Source organism: Mobula hypostoma, chromosome 13 (genome assembly GCF_963921235.1).
Source record: "Mobula hypostoma chromosome 13, sMobHyp1.1, whole genome shotgun sequence".
NCBI lineage: Eukaryota > Metazoa > Chordata > Chondrichthyes > Myliobatiformes > Myliobatidae > Mobula > Mobula hypostoma.
The window spans coordinates 60786432-60809452 of record NC_086109.1 but is presented as its reverse complement, the minus strand read 5'-3'; the positions used below and the strand labels follow the sequence as shown (position 1 = coordinate 60809452).

The 23021-nt window shown below is 43.8% G+C and overlaps 1 protein-coding gene across 3 annotated transcripts in view; it reads left to right on the top strand.

Moving 5' to 3' along the window:
* adamts17 (ADAM metallopeptidase with thrombospondin type 1 motif, 17) overlaps positions 1-23021 on the top strand; it is a 435095-nt gene that overhangs the window by 63796 nt on the left and 348278 nt on the right. For all 3 annotated transcript variants that reach the window (XM_063065786.1, XM_063065788.1, XM_063065787.1), the window contains one exon: positions 10751-10794. In XM_063065786.1, coding sequence (XP_062921856.1) covers positions 10751-10794 — 44 coding nt within the window. The remainder of the gene's footprint in view (positions 1-10750; positions 10795-23021) is intronic.

Sequence of the window (23021 nt, the reverse complement as noted above, 5' to 3'; positions counted from 1 at the left end):
TTCTGAACTATTGTTATGTGCTGGGACTTCCAACACACAGTCCCATTGGTGCTGTCATCTGCTGGTCATTGTGTTGTTAGTGATGTATTTCACTGTTCATTTTAACTCCCTGCTTTGGGAATGATATCACCTCAGGTATCAGTTTTGTCTTGCCTGAGCTTTCAAACATTGTTGAAATCCCTCCAGATGTTTCAACAGTGTTACATTCCCAGCAGCTGTATCAAAGTCTTCAGATTTCTATATCATCCCCCAAGTGTCTTATCTACATGGCTTTTCCTGACATTGGCCAGTGAAAAGCAGTGTTCCTGCTTTAAGCTTCAACAGAATTTACAGCATTCCCTGAGTTTGTGTTAACTGATGGATAGCAGTGTTGACCCGTGCATCTGAAGATTGACATGAGGCTTCTCCACAATGCAGACATTGCTGAAAAGGGTTTGTTGTTAATGTCTTCCAGTGACGACTGATGCTGAAGTAATTTAGTCAAGTGCAAAATTCCCCCACCTCATCATCCTTGGCAAGAGTAGCTTGCAAACTTATGTTAACTGTAGAGTAAAATTGGATGGTGTCCTCCTTCAAAGTACAGTAACAAAACCTGAGACGGTGATGTGCCTCTCATGTGAGATGTGGCGGTCTTGGGGAAACTCCCCTCTCGTGCAGAGTTTCATCTGCCAGAAGTGCATACGGCTGGGTGATCTGGAAGACCGTGTAAGGAATCTGGAGCAGGAGCTAGATGAACTTCGACTCATAAGGGAGAATGAGGCAGTCATAGATGAGAGCTACAGGGAGGTAGTCACACTTAGGCTGCTGGAAACAGGTCGTTGGGTGACAGTCAGAGGGGGCAGAGCAAAGGTGAGTAGACAGGTAGTGCAGAGCACACCTGTAGCCATTACCCTGAATAATAAGTTTACTGTCCTGGATACTGTTGGCGGGGATGACCGACCAGGTGTGAGTCTGACCCTGTGGTGCAGAAGGGTGGGACGGGGAAGAGGAGAGCTATCGTCGTTGGAGACTCTATAGTCAGGGGAGCAGACAGGAGATTTTGTGGACGTGAGAAAGACACCCGCATGGTTTGTTGCCTCCCGGGTGCCAAGGTCCGGGATGTCTCCGACCGGGTGCACGACATCCTGGTACGAGAGGGAAAGCAACCAGAAGTCGTGATACATGTTGGCACCAACGACATAGGCAGGAAGAGGGATGAGGTCCTAAAGTGTGAGTTTTGGGAACTGGGCAGAAGGCTGAAGAACAAGACCTCAAGGGTGGTGGTCTCAGGATTGCTGCCAGTGCTACGTGACAGTGATGGTAAGAATTGGAGGAGATGGAAGTTGAATGTGTGGCTGAGGAGTTGGTGCAGGGGGCAGAGTTTTAGATTTTTGGATCACTGGGATCTCTTCTGGGGAAGGTGGGACCTGTTCAGATTGGATGGGTTGCACCTGAACTTGAGGGGGAGCAAAATCCTTGCAGGTAGGTTTGCTAGCATGGTTCGGGAGGGTTTAAACTAATTTGCAAGGGGGATGGGATCTGGAGTGATAGAGCAGTGAAAGAAGTGCATGGAGTAAAGCCAGATCTAACATACAGAGAGGCTTTGAGGAAAGAGAAACAGAATAAAAGGTGTAAAGGTAGTAAGGTAGAAGGGCTAAAGTGCGTGTATTTCAATGCATGAAGCATCAGGAACAAAGGTGATGAACTGAGAGCTTGGATACATACATGGAATTATGATGTAGTGGCCATTACAGAGACTTGGCTGGCACCAGGACAGGAATGGATTCTCAATATTCCTGGATTTCAGTGCTTTAAAAGGGATTGAGAGGGGGGATAAAGGGAAGGAGGGGTGGCATTACTGGTCAGAGATACTATTACAGCTACAGAAAGGGTGGGTAATGTAGCAGGATCTTCTTTTGAGTCAGTATGGGTGGAAGTCAGAAACAGGAAGGGAGCAGTTACTCTGTTGGGAGTATTCTATATGCCCCTTGGTAGCAGCAGAGATTCCGAGGAGCAGATTGGGATGCAGATTTTGGAAAGGTGCAAAAATAGCAGGGTTGTTATCATGGGTGACTTTAACTTCCCTAATATTGATTGGCACCTGGTTAGTTCCAAGGGTTTAGACGGGGCAGAGTTTGTTAAGTGTGAATGGGACGGATTCCTGTCACAGTATGTTGACAGGCTGACTGGGGGAATGCCATACTAGATCTAGAACATACTGGGTCAGGTCACAGATGTTTCAGTGGGTGAACATCTGGGAGACAGTGACCGCTGCTCCCTGGCCTTTAGCATTATCATGGAGAAGGATAGAGTCAGAGAGGACAGGAAAATTTTTAATTGGGGAAGGGCAAATTATGAGGCTGTAAGGCTAGAACTTGCAGATGTGAATTGGGATGATGTTTTTGCAGGGAAATGTACTATGGACATGTGGTTGATGTTTAAGGATCTCTTGCGGGATGTTAGGGATAAATTTGTCCCAGTGAGGAAGATAAAGAATGGTAGGGTGAAGGTACCATGGGTGACAAGTGAAGTGGAAAATCTAGTCAGGTGGAAGAAGGCAGCATACATGAGGTTTAGGAAGCAAGGATCAGATGGGTCTATTGAGGAATATAGGGTAGCAAGAAAGGAGCTTAAGAAGGGGCTGAGGAGAGCAAGAAGGGGGCATGAGAAGGCCTTGGCAAGTAAGGTAAAGGAAAACCCCAAGGCATTCTTCAATTATGTGAAGAACAAAATGATGACAGGAGTGAAGGTAGGACCGATTAGAGATAAAGATGGGAAGATGTGCCTGGAGGCTGTGGAAGTGAGCGAGGTCCTCAATGAATACTTCTCTTCGGTATTCACCAAGCAGAGGGAACTTGATGACGGTGAGGACAATATGAGTGAGGTTGATGTTCTGGAGCATGTTGATAGTAAGGGAGAGGAGGTGTTGGAGTTGTTAAAATACATTAGGATGGATAAGTCCCCGGGGCCTGATGGAATATTCCCCAGGCTGCTTCACGAGGCAAAGGAAGAGACTGCTGAGCCTCTGGCTAGGATCTCTATGTCCTCGTTGTCCATGGGCATGGTACCGGAGGATTGGAGGGAGGTGAATGTTGTCCCCTTGTTCACAAAAGATAGTAGGGATAGTCCGGGTAATTATAGACCAGTGAGCCTTACGTCTGTGGTGGGAAAGCTGTTGGAAAAGATTCTTAGAGATAGGATCTATAGGCATTTAGAGAATCATGGTCTGATCAGGGACAGTCAGTATGGCTTTGTGAAGGGCAGATCGTATCTAACAAGCCTGATAGAGTTCTTTGAGGAAGTGACCAGGCATATAGATGAGGGTAGTGCAATGGATGTGATCTACATGCATTTTAGTAAGGCATTTGACAAGGTTCCACACGATAGGCCTATTCAGAAAGTCAGAAGGCATGGGATCCAGGGAAGTTTGGCCAGGTGAATTCAGAATTGGCTTGCCTGCAGAAGGCAGAGGGTGGTGGTGGAGGGAGTACATTCGGATTGGAGAGTTGTGACTCGTGGTGTCCCACAAGGATCTGTTCTGGGACCTCTACTTTTCATGATTTTTATTAACGGCCTGGATATGGGGGTAGAAGGGTGGCTTGGCAAGTTTGCAGACGACACAAAGGTTGGTGGTGTTGTAGATAGTGTAGAGGATTGTCGAAGATTGCAGAGAGGCATTGATAGGTTGCAGAAGTGGGCTGAGAAGTGGTAGATGGAGTTCAACCCGGAGAAGTGTGAGGTGGTACTCTTTGGAAGGACAAACTCCAAGGCAGAGTACAAAGTAAATGGCAGGATACTTGGTAGTGTGGAGGAGCAGAGGGATCTCGGGGTACATGTCCACAGATCCCTGAAAGTTGCCTCACAAGTGGATAGGGTAGTTAAGAAAGCTTATGGGATGTTAGCTTTCATAGATTGAGGGATGGAGTTTAAGAGTCGCGTGGTAAAGATGCAGCTCTATAAAACTCGGGTTAGGCCACACTTGGAGTACTGTGTCCAGTTCTAGTAGCCTCACTATAGGAAGGATGTGGAAGCATTGGAAAGGGTACAGAAAAGATTTACCAGGATACTGCCTGGTTTAGAGGGTATGCATTATGATCAGAGATTAAGGGAGCTAGGGCTTTACTCTTTGGAGAGAAGGAGAATGAGACGAGACATGATAGAGTAATAGACTGGATAGCCAGCACCTCTTTCCCAGGGCGGTACTGCTCAATACAAGAGGACATGGCTTTAAGGTAAGGGGTGGGAAGTTCAAGGGGGATATTAGAGGAAGGTTTTTTACTCAGAGTGGTTGGTGCGTGGAATGCACTGCCTGAGTCAGTGGTGGAGGCAGATACACTAGTGAAATTCAGCAGACTACTAGACAGGTATATGGAGGAATTTAAGGTGGAATTTAAGGAGGAATTTATATGAGAGGCAGGGTTTGAGGGTCGGCACAACATTGTGGGCCAAATGGCCTGTACTGTGCTGTGTTATTCTATGTTCTATATTCTAAAACAGTACAGCCCAGCGTGAGCCCTTTGCTCATGACGTATATGCCAACCATAATGACAGTTTCACTGCACATAGTCTGTATCACTAATTCCCTGCCTGTTCATGTGCCTATCTAAATTCTTCTTAAGTACTATTGCATCTGCGTGCACCATTTCTCCTGGCAGTGCATTCCATGCAGCTACCATTCTGTGTGTTAAAAGGAAGCTTTTCACATCAATTTCTTAAAAATTTTATCCTTCTCACCCTCATCATACCATCTTGTATTTGATATTTTTTATCCTGGGAGAAGTACTCTGACATCAACCCTGTCTACATTTTTCATAATTTTTGAGAAGATCACTTAGTCTCTGACGCTCCAGAGAGGAAAATCCAAGTTTGCCCAGCCTTGTAGCTAACATTCTATAATCCAGGCAACATCTTTGTGAATGTCTTCTGCACTGAAGTCTCCCCAACACTTTCACATTCTTCCTGCAATGTTGTGGCCAGAACTGTACACGATACTCTAAGCTTGGCCTGACAAAAGTTTAAAACAGCTGCAACGTAACTTCCCAATGTTTGTACTCAACTCTTGACTGATAGGCAGGATATATTTAGGCACCTGCACTCCAAGATCCCCTGTACATCAGTGCTCCTAAGGGTCCTTCTATTTTCTCCACACCTTTCTCTTATATTTGCTCTCCATGAGTGTACACCTCATATTTATGTGAATTAAACTCCATTTGCCATTTCTCTGCCCACAATCTATATCCTGCTGAATCCATGAACAAACTTTCTCACCAACTATACTTCCCTCACTTTTTATGTATTCTGCAAACTTCCTTATCAGACCACTACATTTTCATCCTAATCATTTTCCTGAAATACATTCCTGACTCTTTATGGCTTCATGGTTGACTTGCTGCCCTAGTAATCGCAAGACATGAGTTTAAAATCTCAGTGTGTCAGATGGGTAATTTAAATTAGTTTATTATGCTAAGAGATTTCTGATGGTCATAGCTTCACTGGATTAGGTGAGAGAAGTTACTGAAGCAATTTTCAGTGAAATAAATTACTTCAGATGCTAGATCCAGATCTGGGTGCACCAGATCTCCCAGCCCACTGTTGTTTCTGGAACGCTCACTTTAGATGTTTTAATGTTTGCCTCATATGTCAGTATTACTGTTGGAGGATCTGTGGACAGTACAGATAAAAGTTAGCTCACCCAGGTTTTAACCACCCCCAACCCACACTAAAAAGCCTATGAACAAAAATATTGTTAAGATCAAATAGTTTATCTGCTGAGGTAAATTGAAACTTTCTCGTAGAGAGTTGGAATGGATGGCTTTTCCTCTGAACCAGAAGTTTGTTGATTGAAGTCTGACTCTGGAAGTTTCACAGTATGTAGATGTGGGAGTGTGTTGTGTCAGCAGATGTGCTTTGTTTTTGATATGGTAATCGAAGTTTCATTTTTCCTTTGATTTAACCCAAAGGGTTTCACAGATCTATGTGAAGAAGATGATTAGGAATTTCACCTTGTAACTTGACTAAATACCAATAATGTAGGTTAACCATGGATTTATTGTATTACTGGGCACCGATAAACTGTGTCTCCCATGTTAAAACAGTGACAGCAATCCTTCATTGGCTGCGGGAAGGGATGTGTGTGCTCTCATGAAGGTTTTGGATCAAGATCCAGTTTGTTCACACTGGAATGTTGAAAACGCTGCTCTCCTCTCTGCCGGGGAAAGTTATGCGTTTGAAGAAACCTCTTCACATTATTGGCAAAGATCTTTTTTAAAATGAAGGCAAGGTCTGCTCAAATGGAATTTACTCCAAGTTTTCCCTGTTCTGAATTTTATTTTCCTGCCTCATTTCATTAATACAAGGGATAACGTTTGGACAGACATCAGTCGTAGATCGGCAAGGTCCGGAGATCTTAAGATGTTTGGACAAGTGTATGGATAGGAAAGATTCAGCAGGATAGGGGCCAAACACATTTCTGTGCTGCATTGCTCTGTGACTCTATCTGGAACTTAGTAAAAAACCTATAGCAAACTTCACAAATTTCAAAACGAGAGTTGTTCCATGAGGGTGGTAAAGGTTGTGGAAGCAAAATATACAGATAGAGTTAAGATTCACAGCACTCATCGTCTATATCCGCATTGCGCTATTTCATGTCAGTATGCTGTGTATTGTAGTTGGGACCCGAAATTACAGGGTATGGGTGACGGCAGTTTGCCCACCTTTGGTCAGGAACTTCCACATAACAAAATCTGCTTTAAAAAATAATCCAGTCTTAGCAAAGAATATTTCAGTTATGTGAAAACAGTTAAAATAATAAATCTGAACCAAAAGGGTCTGATATTGTCCTGGGAAAGAGCCAAAGCGGTGACAAGGCTTCCAAGGCAGTTAAAATAAAGCACCTGTGAGATTTTTAATGTAATGTATAAATCTGCATTCCTGCATGATGTAATACTGAGCATTTTAGAAAGATAAGTGCTTTGACATTCATTGCATTCACATTTTAAAAAACTTTATGCAGTAGTCTTTCAGAAGTTTAGCAGCCTATTCAGCAGTGACCTGGGGATGTGCTTGTAAAGCACACTCGTGGATATTGAACTTGTAGACAGTTTGCTGCAGCTAGTACCATGTGATAATTGAACTGAGGTGGCTCTACAGTAAATGCTGCTTGTGCAGATAAAATTTTATTTTTTGGAGAATTTGAGCAGCCCCAAGTGCACTCTGAACATAAGCCAAGGCTGCCTTGGTGGGATCTTTTGTGTACTTAAGTTTTCTCTGAATAAAGGTAACTTGTAATAGTGCTGCTGATGACTGTGCGTCATAGAACTCTCCCCTGGGGACCAACTCCACTTGGAAGGCAGACTGCCACGGATCTGGCAGTTGACCTGACTGGAAGCCAACCTGCTCCTTGCCAATGTAATCCCAGTGCTGACTGCCAGCGCTTGACTGCAGACCTGCTTCTCTGGCTGAATTGCAGCAGAATCAAAACTTGGTTTGTTCTGTTACCCTTTTGCTTTTGTTTATGGTTATTCTCTTCGGCCAATATTGTGGCAGTTTATGCCCTGTCTTTCTCTAGGAAATTATTAGGGTCCTCTCGCCACATAATCCAGCAGTTGTGAATCAGGAATTACTGTAGTTTCAGTAATGCATTGCTATTTTAAAAAAAAAGTTCTGTAATAGTGCTTAGATCCAGCAAGCTTTAAGTTGTTGATGTTAAATGGCTTTGCCACATATCAATACGCAGGAGTAGACGATGGAGTTTTTTTTCATAACAAATGGATCTGATTTCTTTGCAAGAGATCTTGGCAACTTCTTGACAATATGGCACCCAAAGACTCCAAATCTGTAGTCCTCAGAAGTTAGGCAATTGGTGAACTAGTTGCTCAGAGGAAACTAATCATTAAGAAAAAGTCTAAATAGACTGTAACAAGTCAGACACCCAGAGCTGACTTCTGACTTTACCATCCAACCTCTGCCTTCCTTAACTGCAGTCTCCGAAAGTAGTGTTGACCTATAAAAGAAGTCTTTCAGATGACGAGTTATATTAGTTTGCACCTGCTCAATCGTAGTCAAAAGGCTTCAAAATGTGCCCTTCAGCCATCTGGTCCATGCTGACTAAGACTTCCACCTAAATGAGTTTCATTCATTTCTGTATGGCCCAATCTCTCCTGTATCCACAGTCCTTCCTTTTGTTTCCCTGCAACCTAAAACAAGATTTAAGATTTTAGCTTTTTTGGTTCTGAATTTTTTTATATGCAAGTCTTTGACCTGAACTGTGAGCGTTGTTTCTCACACTAGATACTGCCTGACCTACTGGGTATCACCAGCGTCATCTTAATTTATTTCAGATTTAGGGTACTTTGTTTCTCAACCTCAATCATTCTCACCCAGTTGGGCCAAAGCACTTGTTTTTGTGCTGAATAACTCTCTGAATCTGTTTGTGATAGGTAACTTTGCGATGAGCATTGGACCACATATCCAAGTTGTCAGGGTGTGAGTTCCTTCTCTGTAGCATTGCCTAACACTGCCTATACTGAAATCCGATCTAGACCTGCTGATCCCCGCACTCCCCTTGCCTGTGTCCCAGTTCTGCTGTTCCACTTCCCCACCTTGCACCCAGTTTAGTCACCACCAACTCAATGGTCTGCACCAGCTTCCAGTTAAGAAACACCTTGATTTTAAACAGAAACAGAAGACGTTGGGAAGAAAACCCCATCAGGTCAGGTAGCATCTGTAGAAATAAGGTTCCAGCAAGAGATTTGGCTTATGGTCTGTAACTCTTGACCACATCTAGCGTGAGGTTTCAGTGGAACTAGAGGGTCAGGAATGTATCAAATTATGTCAGAGAATTTGGAACAAAATAACTAGAATGCAGTAAGTAATAGGGACAGATTTTATTGAAGGCGTATTGCTGATATATTTCCTGTTCCTGGCAACCAGGTTTGCATACGAGGGATAGGTTACAGACTCAAAGGAAGCTGACCAGATTATTAGTGGTATACAGTAAAGAGTGAGCTGACAGATGGCTAGTGAAGTTTGATGTGGACGGGCCTACTGAGTGTTTCCATCCTTTCATGTTATTTTGATCTGGATTCATTGAAGTTAATTAGTGGATCTTGAAAATTAAATATCAGAGTATACGCTTTCTGTATTCAATATAAAATTTCCTAGAGAGAAGTGGGGAGAAAGCTATCCATAAATTAATTCCATGTTCACCATATTTATATGAGAGCTCAGTAGGAATTAAAAGATTAGGATACTGAGAGGTGTTTATGAGCTGAATTTGAGTGTAGTAGAAAGCTGTCCTGTATTGTGGGGAGCTGAAGGTTCTCCTGCAGTTTTGGTTCCCAATGTTAAAGGAAGGAAACATTGCTTAAAAACACCAGTATTGGCAGTAAGAAAAGTTCATCTGATCCTGCCTGATGCAGATGAGAGGTCAGAGGGACAATTTCTTTTCAAAATATCTCAGAACTTTGGATTAGTTCCTCTTCACTCTTAGTTCCCTTCTTGAAGGCCATTTTCATTGAGGTATGCATCAGAACCATGAAACAAGGGAGAGGGAAGATCAAATGGCTAGCTCATCCAGCCCTGGTGAGATGTGGTTGCACAGTCAGCTGATCAGTCTCCTGGAGACGGGGAGCGAAAGCCTTTGCCAATTTTGAGATTCATCCCTCAACCTGGTGATAGTCATACCACACGTGGTCAGTGCTGACTCTCCCTGTGGTCCACCTGCCACTGTGTGTCATCTCTGACCCTGATATTGATTTAATGTTAACCACAAATCATAATTTAAGAATTGTTTATCATCTCCTTGCCTGTGTGTTGTGTCTATTGTATATTTCAGTCCTTTGCTTCTAGAGCAGCTCTCAGGACTGAAGCTGATGTCATTGTCATAGTCATACTTTATTGATCCCGGGGGAAATTTGTTTTCATTACAGTTGCACCATAAATAATTAGATAGTAATATGTAAATTATGCCAGGAAATAAGTCCAGGACCCGCCTATTGGCTCAAGGTGTCTGACCCTCCAAGGGAGGAGTTGTAAAGTTTGATGGCCACACGCAGGAATGACTTCCTATGATGCTCTGTGTTGCATCTCGGTGGAATGAGTCTCTGGCTGAATGTACTCCTGTGCCCAACCAGTACATTATGTAGTGGATGGGAGACATTGTCCAAGATGGCAGGCAACTTGGACAGCATCCTCTTTTCAGACACCTCCGTCAGAGAGTCCAGTTCCATCCCCACAACATCACTGGCCTTACGAATGAGTTTGTTGATTCTGTTGGTGTCTACTACCCTCAGCCTGCTGCCCCAGCACACAACAACAGTGAACTGATCTCTCATTGTACAGCCCGTGAGCAACCGTCTACTGCACCCATCCAATATCCCACAAACTCGTGACTCCACAAGAAATGACCCATGCCCTTTGACATTTCTCCTGCTCCTCATCAGCAAAGCTCACTAACGCCCACCCATACCTCCCTTTATTATCCCCTATTGCCACCAACATTCTCTCCCAGTCATGCACCATATTAATAAGTTACCTCCTCCTCTCATCCGCATACATATCTTCACTCTTCTCACCTGTAACACTCAACATATACTGTTCCAAAAGGCATCTGAGTGAAAAGCGTGTTTTTTTTTAAAAATTTGGTTTGAATTTATCATTTAATGGGCATAATTTTGCAGCATTGCTTAATGCTGCCTAGCTTTGTAGTTGTGTCAGGGACACATGAAGAATTATCTTCAGAAAGTGATCCCCTCTTCCCATTTGTTTGCAGGACTAACTTCTGTGTGCATAAAGATGAGCCCTGTGATACTGTGGGTGAGTAAAAGCTCCTTGAAATATAAAATGATTTGTGTATTAAAAAAAAAATGAATTACTGATCTTATGAGAACTTGTTATTGCATTTTTTTTGAAAGTTAAAGTTTAATTGTCATTCAATCATACATGAACACCATTGAATACAGCCAAACAAACCAATGTTACTCTGGGGCCAAGATACAAAATGCAGTACCAACAGTCATTCACAGAACAACGCACACAAAGCACATAAGATAGCAAGCATTTATGAAATATTCATGGACTCAGGGTCTTGAACTGATGCAGCTATCTGCAGTTAAACACAATACAGCTTTTTTATCCTGAGCAAACTCAGCGGGGGGAGGTGGGGGGACGCCCCTGCTTGGTTGCCGCGCCACACTGCATTCGATGGAGTGCCTCGACTCCAGTACCCCTCTTCTGGGTGGCTGTAAACAGGTGACACCGCGGCTTCATTGATATCAATGGCACCTTCATTGAAGCTATATCTGCAGTTTCTTGTGATGTTTGTTTTTAAGAGATATTTAGCTTGGAGTTTACACTCCATTTATAAACTAGCTTGGATGAAGATGAAAGCCTCAGAACTACAAGATGCTACTTGAGACATGAGAAATTATTTAAGTGAAATCATGATCATAGTGCTGTCGATTTATCAGTATGTGCAAACATGCCCAGATTTTCTCTCCGTGCTCTGCCCAGCAAAGACTTCCTCTGGCCCTGCCTCTGGGAGCTGCCCATCTTCACCCCAGAGTTGCTTTCATAGTTTAGTTAAATCTTAGTTATTTGTTTTGAATAATCTGCTTCAATCAGTTTAGTGTGTTTTACTAAGTTTGTGCTTTTCTCTAATCACATTTAGAAATTTTTAACCATGCGCTGAATTCTGACGGACTGATGTTTCCATTAAAACAATTCGTATTAGAAATTCTGGAAAATGAAGACCTGAGGAGTTTTATTATTCCACAGTGATTCTGATTTAGTAGAATTTTGGCATTACACCATACTGCTTTATTAATTTCAGATTAATCTGGATTTTTGGAATTGATGATTATGTTTGGCTATGTTTCAATGGAGCTGTGTTACTAAGTGAAGTATCAGTATCACTGGATTATAGTGATGGTTGTTACAATCAGACCAAGATATGTTGATGAAATCACTGGGATGGAATTGTGCAAGTGATGTAGGAATTATGGGGAGCAATTTTCATCCTAAATTCCAACAGAATTTTGATAGTTGTGAGCCAGTTGTTTTCCTGCTGGATTAATGAGCCCATTGATGTCCACCAAAGAAGTGATACAAATGGACATACAGCACAAGTTATCAATTTCAAAGGTGGGTGTACATCAGGTAGCTTGTTTACAGGAAGGATACAAGGTACAAGTCAGTTCACAGAGTGGGGTGTGTAAAGGTACCCAGGAACTAATTCAGGCAGAGAGGGTAATAGGTACACAATCACAACTAGAGTGTACAATAGCCACCAATTCACAGCAGACCCTACAGAAGGAATCCATATCACAAGCAGAGTGTTAAAATAGCAACCCAATTCACAGCTAGAATGTATAGCCGTCTCAATACATGGGCAGAAGGTACAGCAAGAACTTAATTCACGTGCAACGAACACAGCAATTTTTCATTTCCAGCAAGATGTATGTGAGATATTCAATACATAGAGTTTACAGCAAGAATCTAGTAATAAGGGAGTATAACGTTTGTAATCGGAGAAGGTATTTGTTCTCTGAATCCATAACATGGGACATCAGCCTTATGGTCACAGCTTGTGCTTTCAGAAATTAAACGAGGAATGCTTTTTACAAGGGGTGGCAGAAAACTGGAATCCTTTACCTCAAGCAGCTGCATAATTTGTGTGCCAGTGGAACTTTCTAAGGCTGAGGCTATCTGAATTTCATTGGGCAAGACTGCTGGAGACGAGGAGTAAACAGAAATAAGGTGTAGATCGTTCTTGTTCTATTTGAATAGTCGAATGGGAATGTGAGCAGAATGGCCGTCTCTCATTCCTATGAATACATCCTGCTGCAAAAGAGAAGTAACCCAGGCTGTGTCTTTCTGTGTGAAGTTTAAATCTAATAGTTCAATGGATAGCTTGAGGACAACTTGAAGGTTGCTGTCTGCTGCTGAGGAGATTTCCCTTTAGCTCAGGATGACTGGCCACCTTTCCCTGTAGTGGAGGTTTATTATGTAAGGAATTCAGAAGGATATGTCACTCAGAATGTATAGACTGAATACAGACACAATGCCATGTAATTTATAAACCTCACAGTTGAGTTTACCATTGACTGTGCTTGGAGTTGCTGAGTAATACAGACTTGCTTTTAGATTTGACACAACTGGGTTTCAGGCAGTAGGTTCTGATTCAGAGTTGCAGGTTATTTTGATCATTTACGAGAATTGGTTGTTTCGGATTGTTTTTGTGGTGTATTGGGAGCCTGTCTGTGAAAGTGTTACACAGTGGTGAGTAGATGCATTAAATAATCCAGGAGCTTCAGCACATGTGTTAACACTTTATTGAAGAGCAATAACGGGTGTGCATGCTAAAGTCACATGTACAATTATGTCATCGCATCTGTCTCTCACACACATACACACATGACTCATTCACAGATTTAATTACAAATAGAATACACTGCTTTTCTTTCAAAGAATGGTTTGGGTATTCATAGCAAAGACAGGTTCAGTCCATTGTCTGGCTTTCTCAAGTGATCAGCTTTCAGGCTGTAACTGCCTCCTCATCTGGAGAATGTGTAAAAAATCAACCTCGCCTCCTCTCTTTGGAGTCAAACATAATCCTTTGTCAGTATAGATACTGTATCATCTTCTGGAACGCATTCATCACTGCGCATTTCTCCCATGTACTGCAACCTTAATCTGTCTCACCGATACTCCACTTAAGCCTGTTTGTTGTACTTCATCTTCGATCTTCACTCTTATTCTCCTTTTCTTGAACTATTTCACTTTTCCTCATCCAGAAATGCTATGGTGTGAATCACAATTGTGCTTTTGTATCACCTTTTGTCCCTCCACCCACACCTCTGTGCCAGGCTGGTGTAGACTCCATTTGTCTCTGTGCCAGGCTGGTGTAGACGCCATTTGTCCCTCCACCCACACCTCTGTGCCAGGCTGGTGTAGACTTCATCTGTCTCTGTGCCAGGCTGGTGTAGACGCCATTTGTCCCTGCACCCACACCTCTGTGCTAGGCTGGTGTAGACTCCGTTTGTCTCTGTGCCAGGCTGGTGTAGACTCCATTTGTCCCTGCAGCCTCACCTCTATGCCAGGCTGGTGTAGACTCCAGTACATACAAAGTCTGCAATATATCCTGTGGGATGAATCCTGTGATGGAGAGTGGCCCTGCATTATACTCAAGCAGGAAATTAGCTCAACAATGATTCATGGCTAGATGCGAAACAACCTTGGGAAAAGTTGAGAATGTTTGACCTTCCAGCCACGCTTTTGGAGGGTGGATGGTTTGGGGAATTAATGTATACTTTGCACTGTTCCCCCGCAGAAAGCATTCAAACAGATGTGACCTGAATGGAATCTTGTCTTAAGCTGTGGAAATCAACTTCAAGTCCTTCCATATGCCCTCTGCTGCCAGGCACGATCCATGTTTAATCCATTTAGAAAGAGCATTGATGAAGACGAGAAAGTTATAACACTTTTCACACAAAAGTTGATATTGGCTCCTTAAAATACTGGCAGTGGCTGTTTGCAACACTGTAGGGTTGTCACTGAGGGAGTTGTTTTGTACACTCAATAACTTGTGCGCACTGTCCTTTAACCTTTTTCAACACTGACAACAGTAGTTTTTACCTTGACTGGTTCAGTCTCTTTTGAATGTAGTTCTTCTTGGACTCAAACTCTCAGAAAATGGGGGTGACAGTTTTGTGTCCCCTCATCAGGCCCCCAAAATTCCTTCTGTCGTGAGTTGGTTTGGAATCCACATTTGGACTCTTAGTTGCATTTGTCAAACCTTTGGGTACTTGCTCAGGTACGTGTTGAAGAGGAGTATCTCCCACTGGTATCTCTGTAGTTGTGATGGGTATGTGATTAGCCACCAGTCGTCAGATCAACCCTGTGTATGTTCTCGTTATCTGCATCTGAATGGTCTTGTTGCTGGTGCAGGATAATGCTCACTAAACTCATCTGTCCAGTTAATCTTTCAGTTAATTTGGTGAAATTTAAAAAAACTGCTAGAAATGTACAATAAAAAAAAATAGTGCTTGTAACGCTCGGGCATCTGTGAACTGAGAAACATTTGGGTCAAAGACCCTTCATCAGAACTGGAAAGAGGAAGCAAGTTAATTGTGTGTTGTATAGGGGGAGGTTTGGATAGAATAGAGGGGATTATCTCGTGTAGCCTTCACCATTCTCTCTGGAACTTAAAACTGATTATTTTCTCCTTCCTTTTCTGATAAAGGGTCTTTGATCTGAAACATGTAACACTGATGGATTAGTGGAACTCCATTCAGATCCACAGAAACTGCTTGACCTGCTGATTTTCCGATTCCACTTTATTATAGGGAGATGAGAAACAGAAACGAGTAGGCCAACTGCTTCACCATTCTATACAATATTGATTGATCCTCCACCCCAATGTCAGTAATTGAGCTACTGCAGTCCCTCAGGGTAGAGAATTCCAATGATTGACCACTCTTTGAGTAAATAAACTTCTCAGTTGTTCCATCATGATGCACAACAGAAGAAAACAAGAGCAGGAGTAAACTGCCAGGCTCCTCTGGCCTTCCCTGTATTTCAATCTGATCATAGCTGATCCACACTAGCCAGATCCCCATGACCCTCACTCCCCTGATCTTTCAAATTTTTCTCAATCTCCACCTTAAATCCATTTAATGATCTGTCCTCCACTACTCCCAGCAGAGAATTCCAGATATTCACTGTTTCATGTGACCGCCTGCTAAGTTTGCATCTCTGTCCACTTGTTTGTGACCCTCATACTCATGAAAATAGCTCAATATCTACCCAGTCAAGCCCTTTCAGAATCTTGCATGCTTCTATAAGGTCATCTTTCATTCTTCTAAATTCCAAGCGATATAGATCCAAACTCAGCAATAACTTTTACCTATTTTAATCATTGGCTGCTGGAATCTACAACCATTGATTAGCTGTGCTTGTTGATCAAGGGATGTAAATGGATTTTTATGGTAGTTTTCACAATAGAAGAATCTGATGCTGTATCTTTCCCCACTTCTCCAAATAAGTTATTCCAAAGGTCAAAGTAAATTTATTATCAAAGTATATATATGTCACCATATACAACCCTGATATCTATTTTCTTGCAGCATTCACAGCACAACGAAGAAATACAATAGAATCAATGGGCAAAACTACACACACACACACACACACACACACACACACACACACACACACACACAATGACAAGCAACCAGTGTGCAAAAGAAGACAAACTGTTCAAATACAAAGCAAAAGTCATTTGTCCACATCTTGACCTCGAAATCTTGCTGCTTCCTGCCTATCCCGGTGATGGGGCAGATGCCGCATTATTCTGATTCTGCTGCCTTTGAATCAGCTTCCTTTGAAATGTGTTGTGTAACAGTTTGCACCCTTGACAGAGCAGATGTGGTGGATAGCTGTCATTGCATTTTCAAGAAGGATTTACAAAACACAGCACTGATGTTGCTCTGGAAATGGAGCTTTAACTGTAGTATTCTAACCATCAGCTGCCTGCCATCCTCTTTGTGCTTAACGATGGATGAAATTCTGAAGTAATTTTCACTGTCATTTCCATTGGGCTGTGACTTTTCAAGTCAGGTCAAATGTTTTGCTGCCTGGGTGAACCCTTTTTCTGCGACAATATACTGACTGTCAATTCTCCTGCCCTGACTCCTCAGCCCAAACGTGTAATTTCCTGTTATTTGAATTGGCTGAATTAAAATAATCCTCCAATTTCAGTACTGCCCCCGTCGTGTCTTTTCTAGGGCTACCAGATTATTGGAGATGTAATTGGTCTCAGATGGTTCCTCCAATAGAATATCTTTCTTCCCTTCTGTTATAGCAGGGATCCGTGCCGATGCATTTCCCATATGATCTTGTGCTAATAGAATACTATTTGTAGCAAAGCATATTTGAAAGACTTGTATGCTCTGTCCATTCTGGAGTCTCTATGTGCCATTTTCCAGTAGCACTGTTCCTGCTATCATCAGTCCTCCTACATCTTGGCTGGGTATTTGTGTCTCACATTGCTGATTGTCACTGCCTATTCTGTCGGCCACTATTCATAGGGAGGTTTGTGGCCTCAGCTGCTTGTTCTTCCCCAGTTGTGGAGTTTTCAGCTCAGTGTCATCATTTACTCACTCTTTCTTTTCTTTCTTTTCCAATCTTTTTATTGATATCAAAATGTTAAACATAACATAATATTAATACGAAGCTATTGGGATTACCTTGTTAATAATTAGCATATAAAAATATAAACTCAGTTAACATATGGATGTTAACCTCCCAAAATCTTACAAAATACGAATAGAATATAAGAAGAAAAATGCAGAAGTACATAGAAAAAGAAAAGAAAAAAAACAAAATACCCCCCCCAAAAAAAACTAAATTAAACAATACTAATCAACTAAACTAAAGAAAAGAAAAAGACATGGGCTGTTATGTTACATCAATAGAACCATTAGTGTCATTAACTCTGCTCCTCTCCATATATTTGAAAGTAACAGAATAGGTTTGGAAAAGGTCAGATTACATCATATAGAAGTGTTGAATAAATGGCCTCCAAGTCTTTTCGAATTTAATAGAAGGATCATAAATGACACTTCTAATTTTTTCTAAATTTAAACACAATATAGTTTGAGAGAACCAATGAAATGTCGTGGGAGGATTAATCCCTTTCCAATTCAGCAAAATGGATCTTCGAGCCATTAATGTAACAAATGTAATCATCTGACAGGCTGAAGAGGTTAAATGAATTGGTTCTATCATGGTAAACCAAAAATTGCCGTAAAAGGGTGAGGTTACTCACTCTTAGCTAGTTTTTCAAAGCCTGCTCTTTTATTTCTCCATACCCCAACATACGCAAGTCTTCTGCTCACAAGAGAAAACCTGCAGATGCTGGAAATCCAAGCAACCCACACGCAATGCTGGAGGAACTCAGAAGACCAGGCAGCATCTTTGGAAAAGAGTACAGTTGACGTTTCAGGCCAAGACCCTTCAGCAGGACTCTCTTGATTATTCTAATTGCCAGTTGTTAATGTGTTAGGAGGTGGTCTGTGAACCATGATGTCAAACAGTCAGAAAATCACAACAATCCCACCTTCCAGTGCAGAGTCTGGAGTCCCTTTTAATTTCACCCCCATTCTTATAACCTTTTAAACTTGGTATTGAATTCAACAATTTGAAATCATCATTCTTTCTCTCCCATCTTCACTTCCTCTACCAGACTTTGCCATCTTCACCCTTTTTTGCCTTGCATTATTGTTCAGTCTCTCCTTCCTTGCAGTCTGATGCAGACCTCTTCAACAGGTCTGGCACTATCTGTGGAAAAATAAACAGGGCTGCCATTCCAGGGAGAGGACCCTTCATCAGAATAGGATGCTGTACCCTTCCCTTTGCATATTAAACTTGCTCAGCTTTAATTTTCTCCAATTTTGATTAAAACACCTCTATCATGAAACAGTAGCTGTTTCTTTGTCCACAGTCACTACTTGATTTCTCTCTTTTTATCTTGTTCACAAGACGTTGAACAGAATGAGAGCATCACTGGCATTGTTCCTGACCTACAGGTCAAGAGGCACAGTGTCACTTACACCAGCTGCTTTTCTTGCATCTCCCCCTGTGCATTCTCACAGTCTGAGTTCATGTGGAAGGGTGAGCCCTCTGATAATGGGTGCAGATATTCAGACGTAGCTGAATTGCGTGTAAACTTACCTTCAGTGCCTGCTCGAACCATCAGGCTGAAAAGTGTATTTCAAGCTTGTCATGATCTGAGGGAAATGAGAGTAGATTGAATGACAGTGCAAGGTAAGAAACGATGCAGGTGGCAAGACAAGGGAACAGAGGAGTGAGCCATTACCCAAAATTGTCAAAACCAATATTAAGTAAAGAACTTGGTGAAAGATGAGTGTTGTTTTTGAGCTTGCATTGAACTTGCCACCAACTCTTCTGCAGATGAATGAATCACACTCCTGTATCCTATTCCATTTACCATGGGGTAGCTGGCAGATGAGGTACCCAAAACAACAGCTTTGATTCTTGCCTCCCCAGAGCCGAGGGGACAGGATGTGAAGGTAATGACTATGTACAATGCAGCACACCCACGCTGAAAGAATGTTAACCATTTTAGCTGATGCATTAGAATAGGCCATGAGGGCATTACCCCTGGACTTGAGAGGTGTACATTGACACTGATTAAGCTACCTACAATGAGGTCCATAAAATAAAATGGTCAACGCTGTGGACCTGTGACCCAGTCTGAACCCCGTCACTCTCCTGCCACCCTCCCAATCCTCAAACTCCCTTTAAAAACTGCGATGCCTGTCTCTTTAATGTCTTTAAATCATGCAGCACACCATAGTTTCCCCACTCAGCAGCAGACGATCTCCCCATTAGAAGTGTTGTGCTGAGAAGATGTTCCCAGAACAATGACAGGGCTAATCACCAATGCACTCATGAAACACCTGCTCTGACTTGGAGCACGGATCAAATCTCACTTAAAGTTTTAAAGGGAAAAATGCTCAAACATAAAGGCATCGGAAATCTGAAAATGCTCCCCAAAAGACTCGGTGTTGAACTGAAGCTTTGAATATTCCAGTCAATAAAAAAAAAGTTGTTGCTCTTTCAGCTTAGAAAAGCCTCCCATTAACAGCCTCCTCCAGCCTGCAAGCCTAAGGTAATTGATACCAGCTTCATTCGTGGAGCTGCAGAACTGTGCTTATGTGGCCAGCCCTACCAGTTATGGCAGGCATCACATGGGAGCAGTATTTTCTTTGCCAGCCTATTTATTGGAGATATTAGCCGGAAGGAGTGTATTTTAAGCGTGCGTTTACAGCTCTTAGGACTCTTGAGGGTTGTCCCAAGTACTTGTCTGGGATGATCAAGTGCATGTTACTAGTGAACCATAGTCTGAGCATCCCTCCTTCAACCTGTTTCAGCATTTGCATTTACTTGGCTTATTAATTATTAATTTTTACTTATAAAGCTTTTTGTTTAGTCATTTGCGATTTGACTGGGGTTGCTGGCATTGCTGTAAACTATCCACTAATTGTTGCAGGAGATTCTGAGCATGCAGGACTTGTCAAGCTGCAAAACTGAGTTGCAAGAGACAGCTTACAGTGGAAGTGGTGGTTGGGGAGGTGGTCCAAGGCATAAATTAAACCTGGTGCAGATACTGGGAAGTACCCTACTATTGGAAGCTAGAGAGAGAAGGGGTGGTGAAGAAAAGAATGAAAATGGAGTTGAGTGAATAGAAGGGGAATGTACAGATAATAAGCCTCCCTTCACTATTAAATGGAGTCAGTGAGATACCACACTGATCATCAGCAACCCTTTTACACCCTTCCTATATTGATACCATTCTTTAATCTCATCACCACCTCCTGAATCCATGCTCACCTGACTACCGGTTGACTAGTTAACCTAACACGGCTCTGTCTTTCAGACGTGGTGGAGGGGGAAACTCCACACTGACGGCACCCATGGTCAGGTTTGAATCCAGGGCTCTGGTGCAATGATGCAGTGGCTATACTGGCTGTGCCATTATGCCACTAAGCAGAGCCTACTGTAATTGGAAGCTGAGTCCACATAAATAATTTGTCTTTAAACTCTTTCTGAAAACTGTTATAGTAGATGCACTGTCAGCCAATAGAATGGGAACTCATTCTCCCTCCGTGATGTCATGTTCTTCTGCAGATTTTTTTTTTAACTTATTTCTCTCTTCTCTTTCTCTACCATGTAACATCCAGTACTAAATCTCTTCAGTTTTGATTCCTGGTTTCCCACCTATTTCTATTTTAATTCCTTCTTTTTCCATTCTGACTTTCCCAAATATGTTTCACTTTAATCCTCCTTTCTGCTACTTAAGGCACACATTTAACTACCAAATTCTGAGCTGTCACACGAGAAGGTGTCCAGAGATGTCTTTAATTGGCCCCTGAAAATTTGCCGGCTGTATTGTTGATGTGGTCTAGGCAACGTGCAGTCCTCTGTGAACCAGAAAAAGCCCCACCTGCTTTGGATATTGGAACAGTTAGGAAATGACATTTGCAATCTGATCATGGGAAGGGCTGGTGTTGCTAAAAGCCTGTATTCTCAGGGACACTGGTGATGCTCGGAGCCTGTGTGGTCAGGGACACAGGTGGTGGTGGGAGCCTGTGTGGTCAGGGACACTGGTGGTGGTGGGAGCCTGTGTGGTCAGGGACACTGGTGGTGGTCAGAACCTGTGTGGGCAGGGACACTGGTGGTGGTGGGAGCCTGTGTGGTCAGGGACACTGGTGGTGGTCAGAACCTGTGTGGGCAGGGACACAGGTGGTGGTGGGAGCCTGTGTGGTCAGGGACACTGGTGGTGGTGGGAGCCTGTGTGGTCAGGGACACTGGTGGTGGTCAGAACCTGTGTGGGCAGGGACAGCGGTGGTGATCAGAGCCTGTGTGGTCAGGAACACTGGTGGTGGTCAGAGGCTGTGTGGTCAGGGACACTGGTGGTGGTCGGAGACTGTGTGGTCAGGGACACTGGTGGTGGTCGGAGCCTGTGTGGTCAGGGTCACTGGTGGTGGTAGTCAGAGACTGTGTGGTCAGGGACACTGGTGATGCTCGGAGCCTGTGTGGTCAGGGACACAGGTGGTGGTGGGAGCCTGTGTGGTCAGGGACACTGGTGGTGGTGGGAGCCTGTGTGGTCAGGGACACTGGTGGTGGTCAGAACCTGTGTGGGCAGGGACACTGGTGCTTGTCAGAGCCTGTGTGGTCAGGAACACTGGTGGTGGTCAGAGCCTGTGTGGTCAGGGACAATGGTGGTGGTCAGAGACACTGGTGATGGTCAGAGCCTGTGTGGTCAGGGACACTGGTGCTGGTAGACAGAGGCTGTGTGGTCAGGGACACTGGTGGTGGTCAGAGAGACACTGGTGATGGTCGGAGCCTGTGTGGTCAGGGACACTGGTGGTGGTAGTCAGAGGCTGAGTTGTCAGGGACAGCGGTGGTGATCAGAGCCTGTGTGGTCAGGAACACTGGTGGTGGTCAGAGGCTGTGTGGTCAGGGACACTGGTGGTGGTCGGAGACTGTGTGGTCAGGGACACTGGTGGTGGTCGGAGCCTGTGTGGTCAGGGTCACTGGTGGTGGTAGTCAGAGACTGTGTGGTCAGGGACACTGGTGATGGTCGGAGCGTGTGTGGTCAGGGACACTGGTGGTGGTAGTCAGAGGCTGTGTGGTCAGGGACACTGGTGGTGGTCAGAGACACTGGTGATGGTTGGAGCCTGTGTGATAAGGACACTGGTGGTGGTCGGAGGCTGTGTGATCAGGGACACTGGTGGCGGTCGGAGCCTGTGTTGTCAGGGACACTGGTGATGGTGGTGGTCAGAGACTGTGTGGTCAGGGACACTGGTGGTGGTCAGAGAGACACTGGTGATGGTCGGAGCCTGTGTGGTCAGGGACACTGGTGGTGGTAGTCAGAGGCTGTATGATCAGGGACACTGGTGGCGGTCGGAGCCTGTGTTGTCAGGGACACTGGTGATGGTGGTGGTCAGAGACTGTGTGGTCAGGGACACTGGTGGTGGTCAGAGAGACACTGGTGATGGTCGGAGCCTGTGTGGTCAGGGACACTGGTGGTGGTAGTCAGAGGCTGTGTGGTCAGGGACACTGGTGGTGGTAGTCAGAGACTGTGTGGTCAGGGACACTGGTGGTGATCAGAGCCTGTGTGTTCAGGGACACTGGTGGTGGTCAGAGGCTGTGTGGTCAGGGATACTGGTTGTGATCGGAACCTGTGTGGTCAGCGACACTGGTGGTGGTCGGAGCCTGTGTGGTCAGGGTCACTGGTGGTGGTAGTCAGAGACTGTGTGGTCAGGGACACTGGTGGTGATCAGAGCCTGTGTGTTCAGGGACACTGGTGGTGGTCAGAGGCTGTGTGATCAGGGACACTCGTGGCGGTCGGAGCCTGTGTGGTCAGGGACACTGGTGGTGGTAGTTAGAGGCTGTGTGGTCAGGTTCACTGGTGGCGGTGGGAGCCTGTGTGGTCAGGGACACTGGTGGTGGTG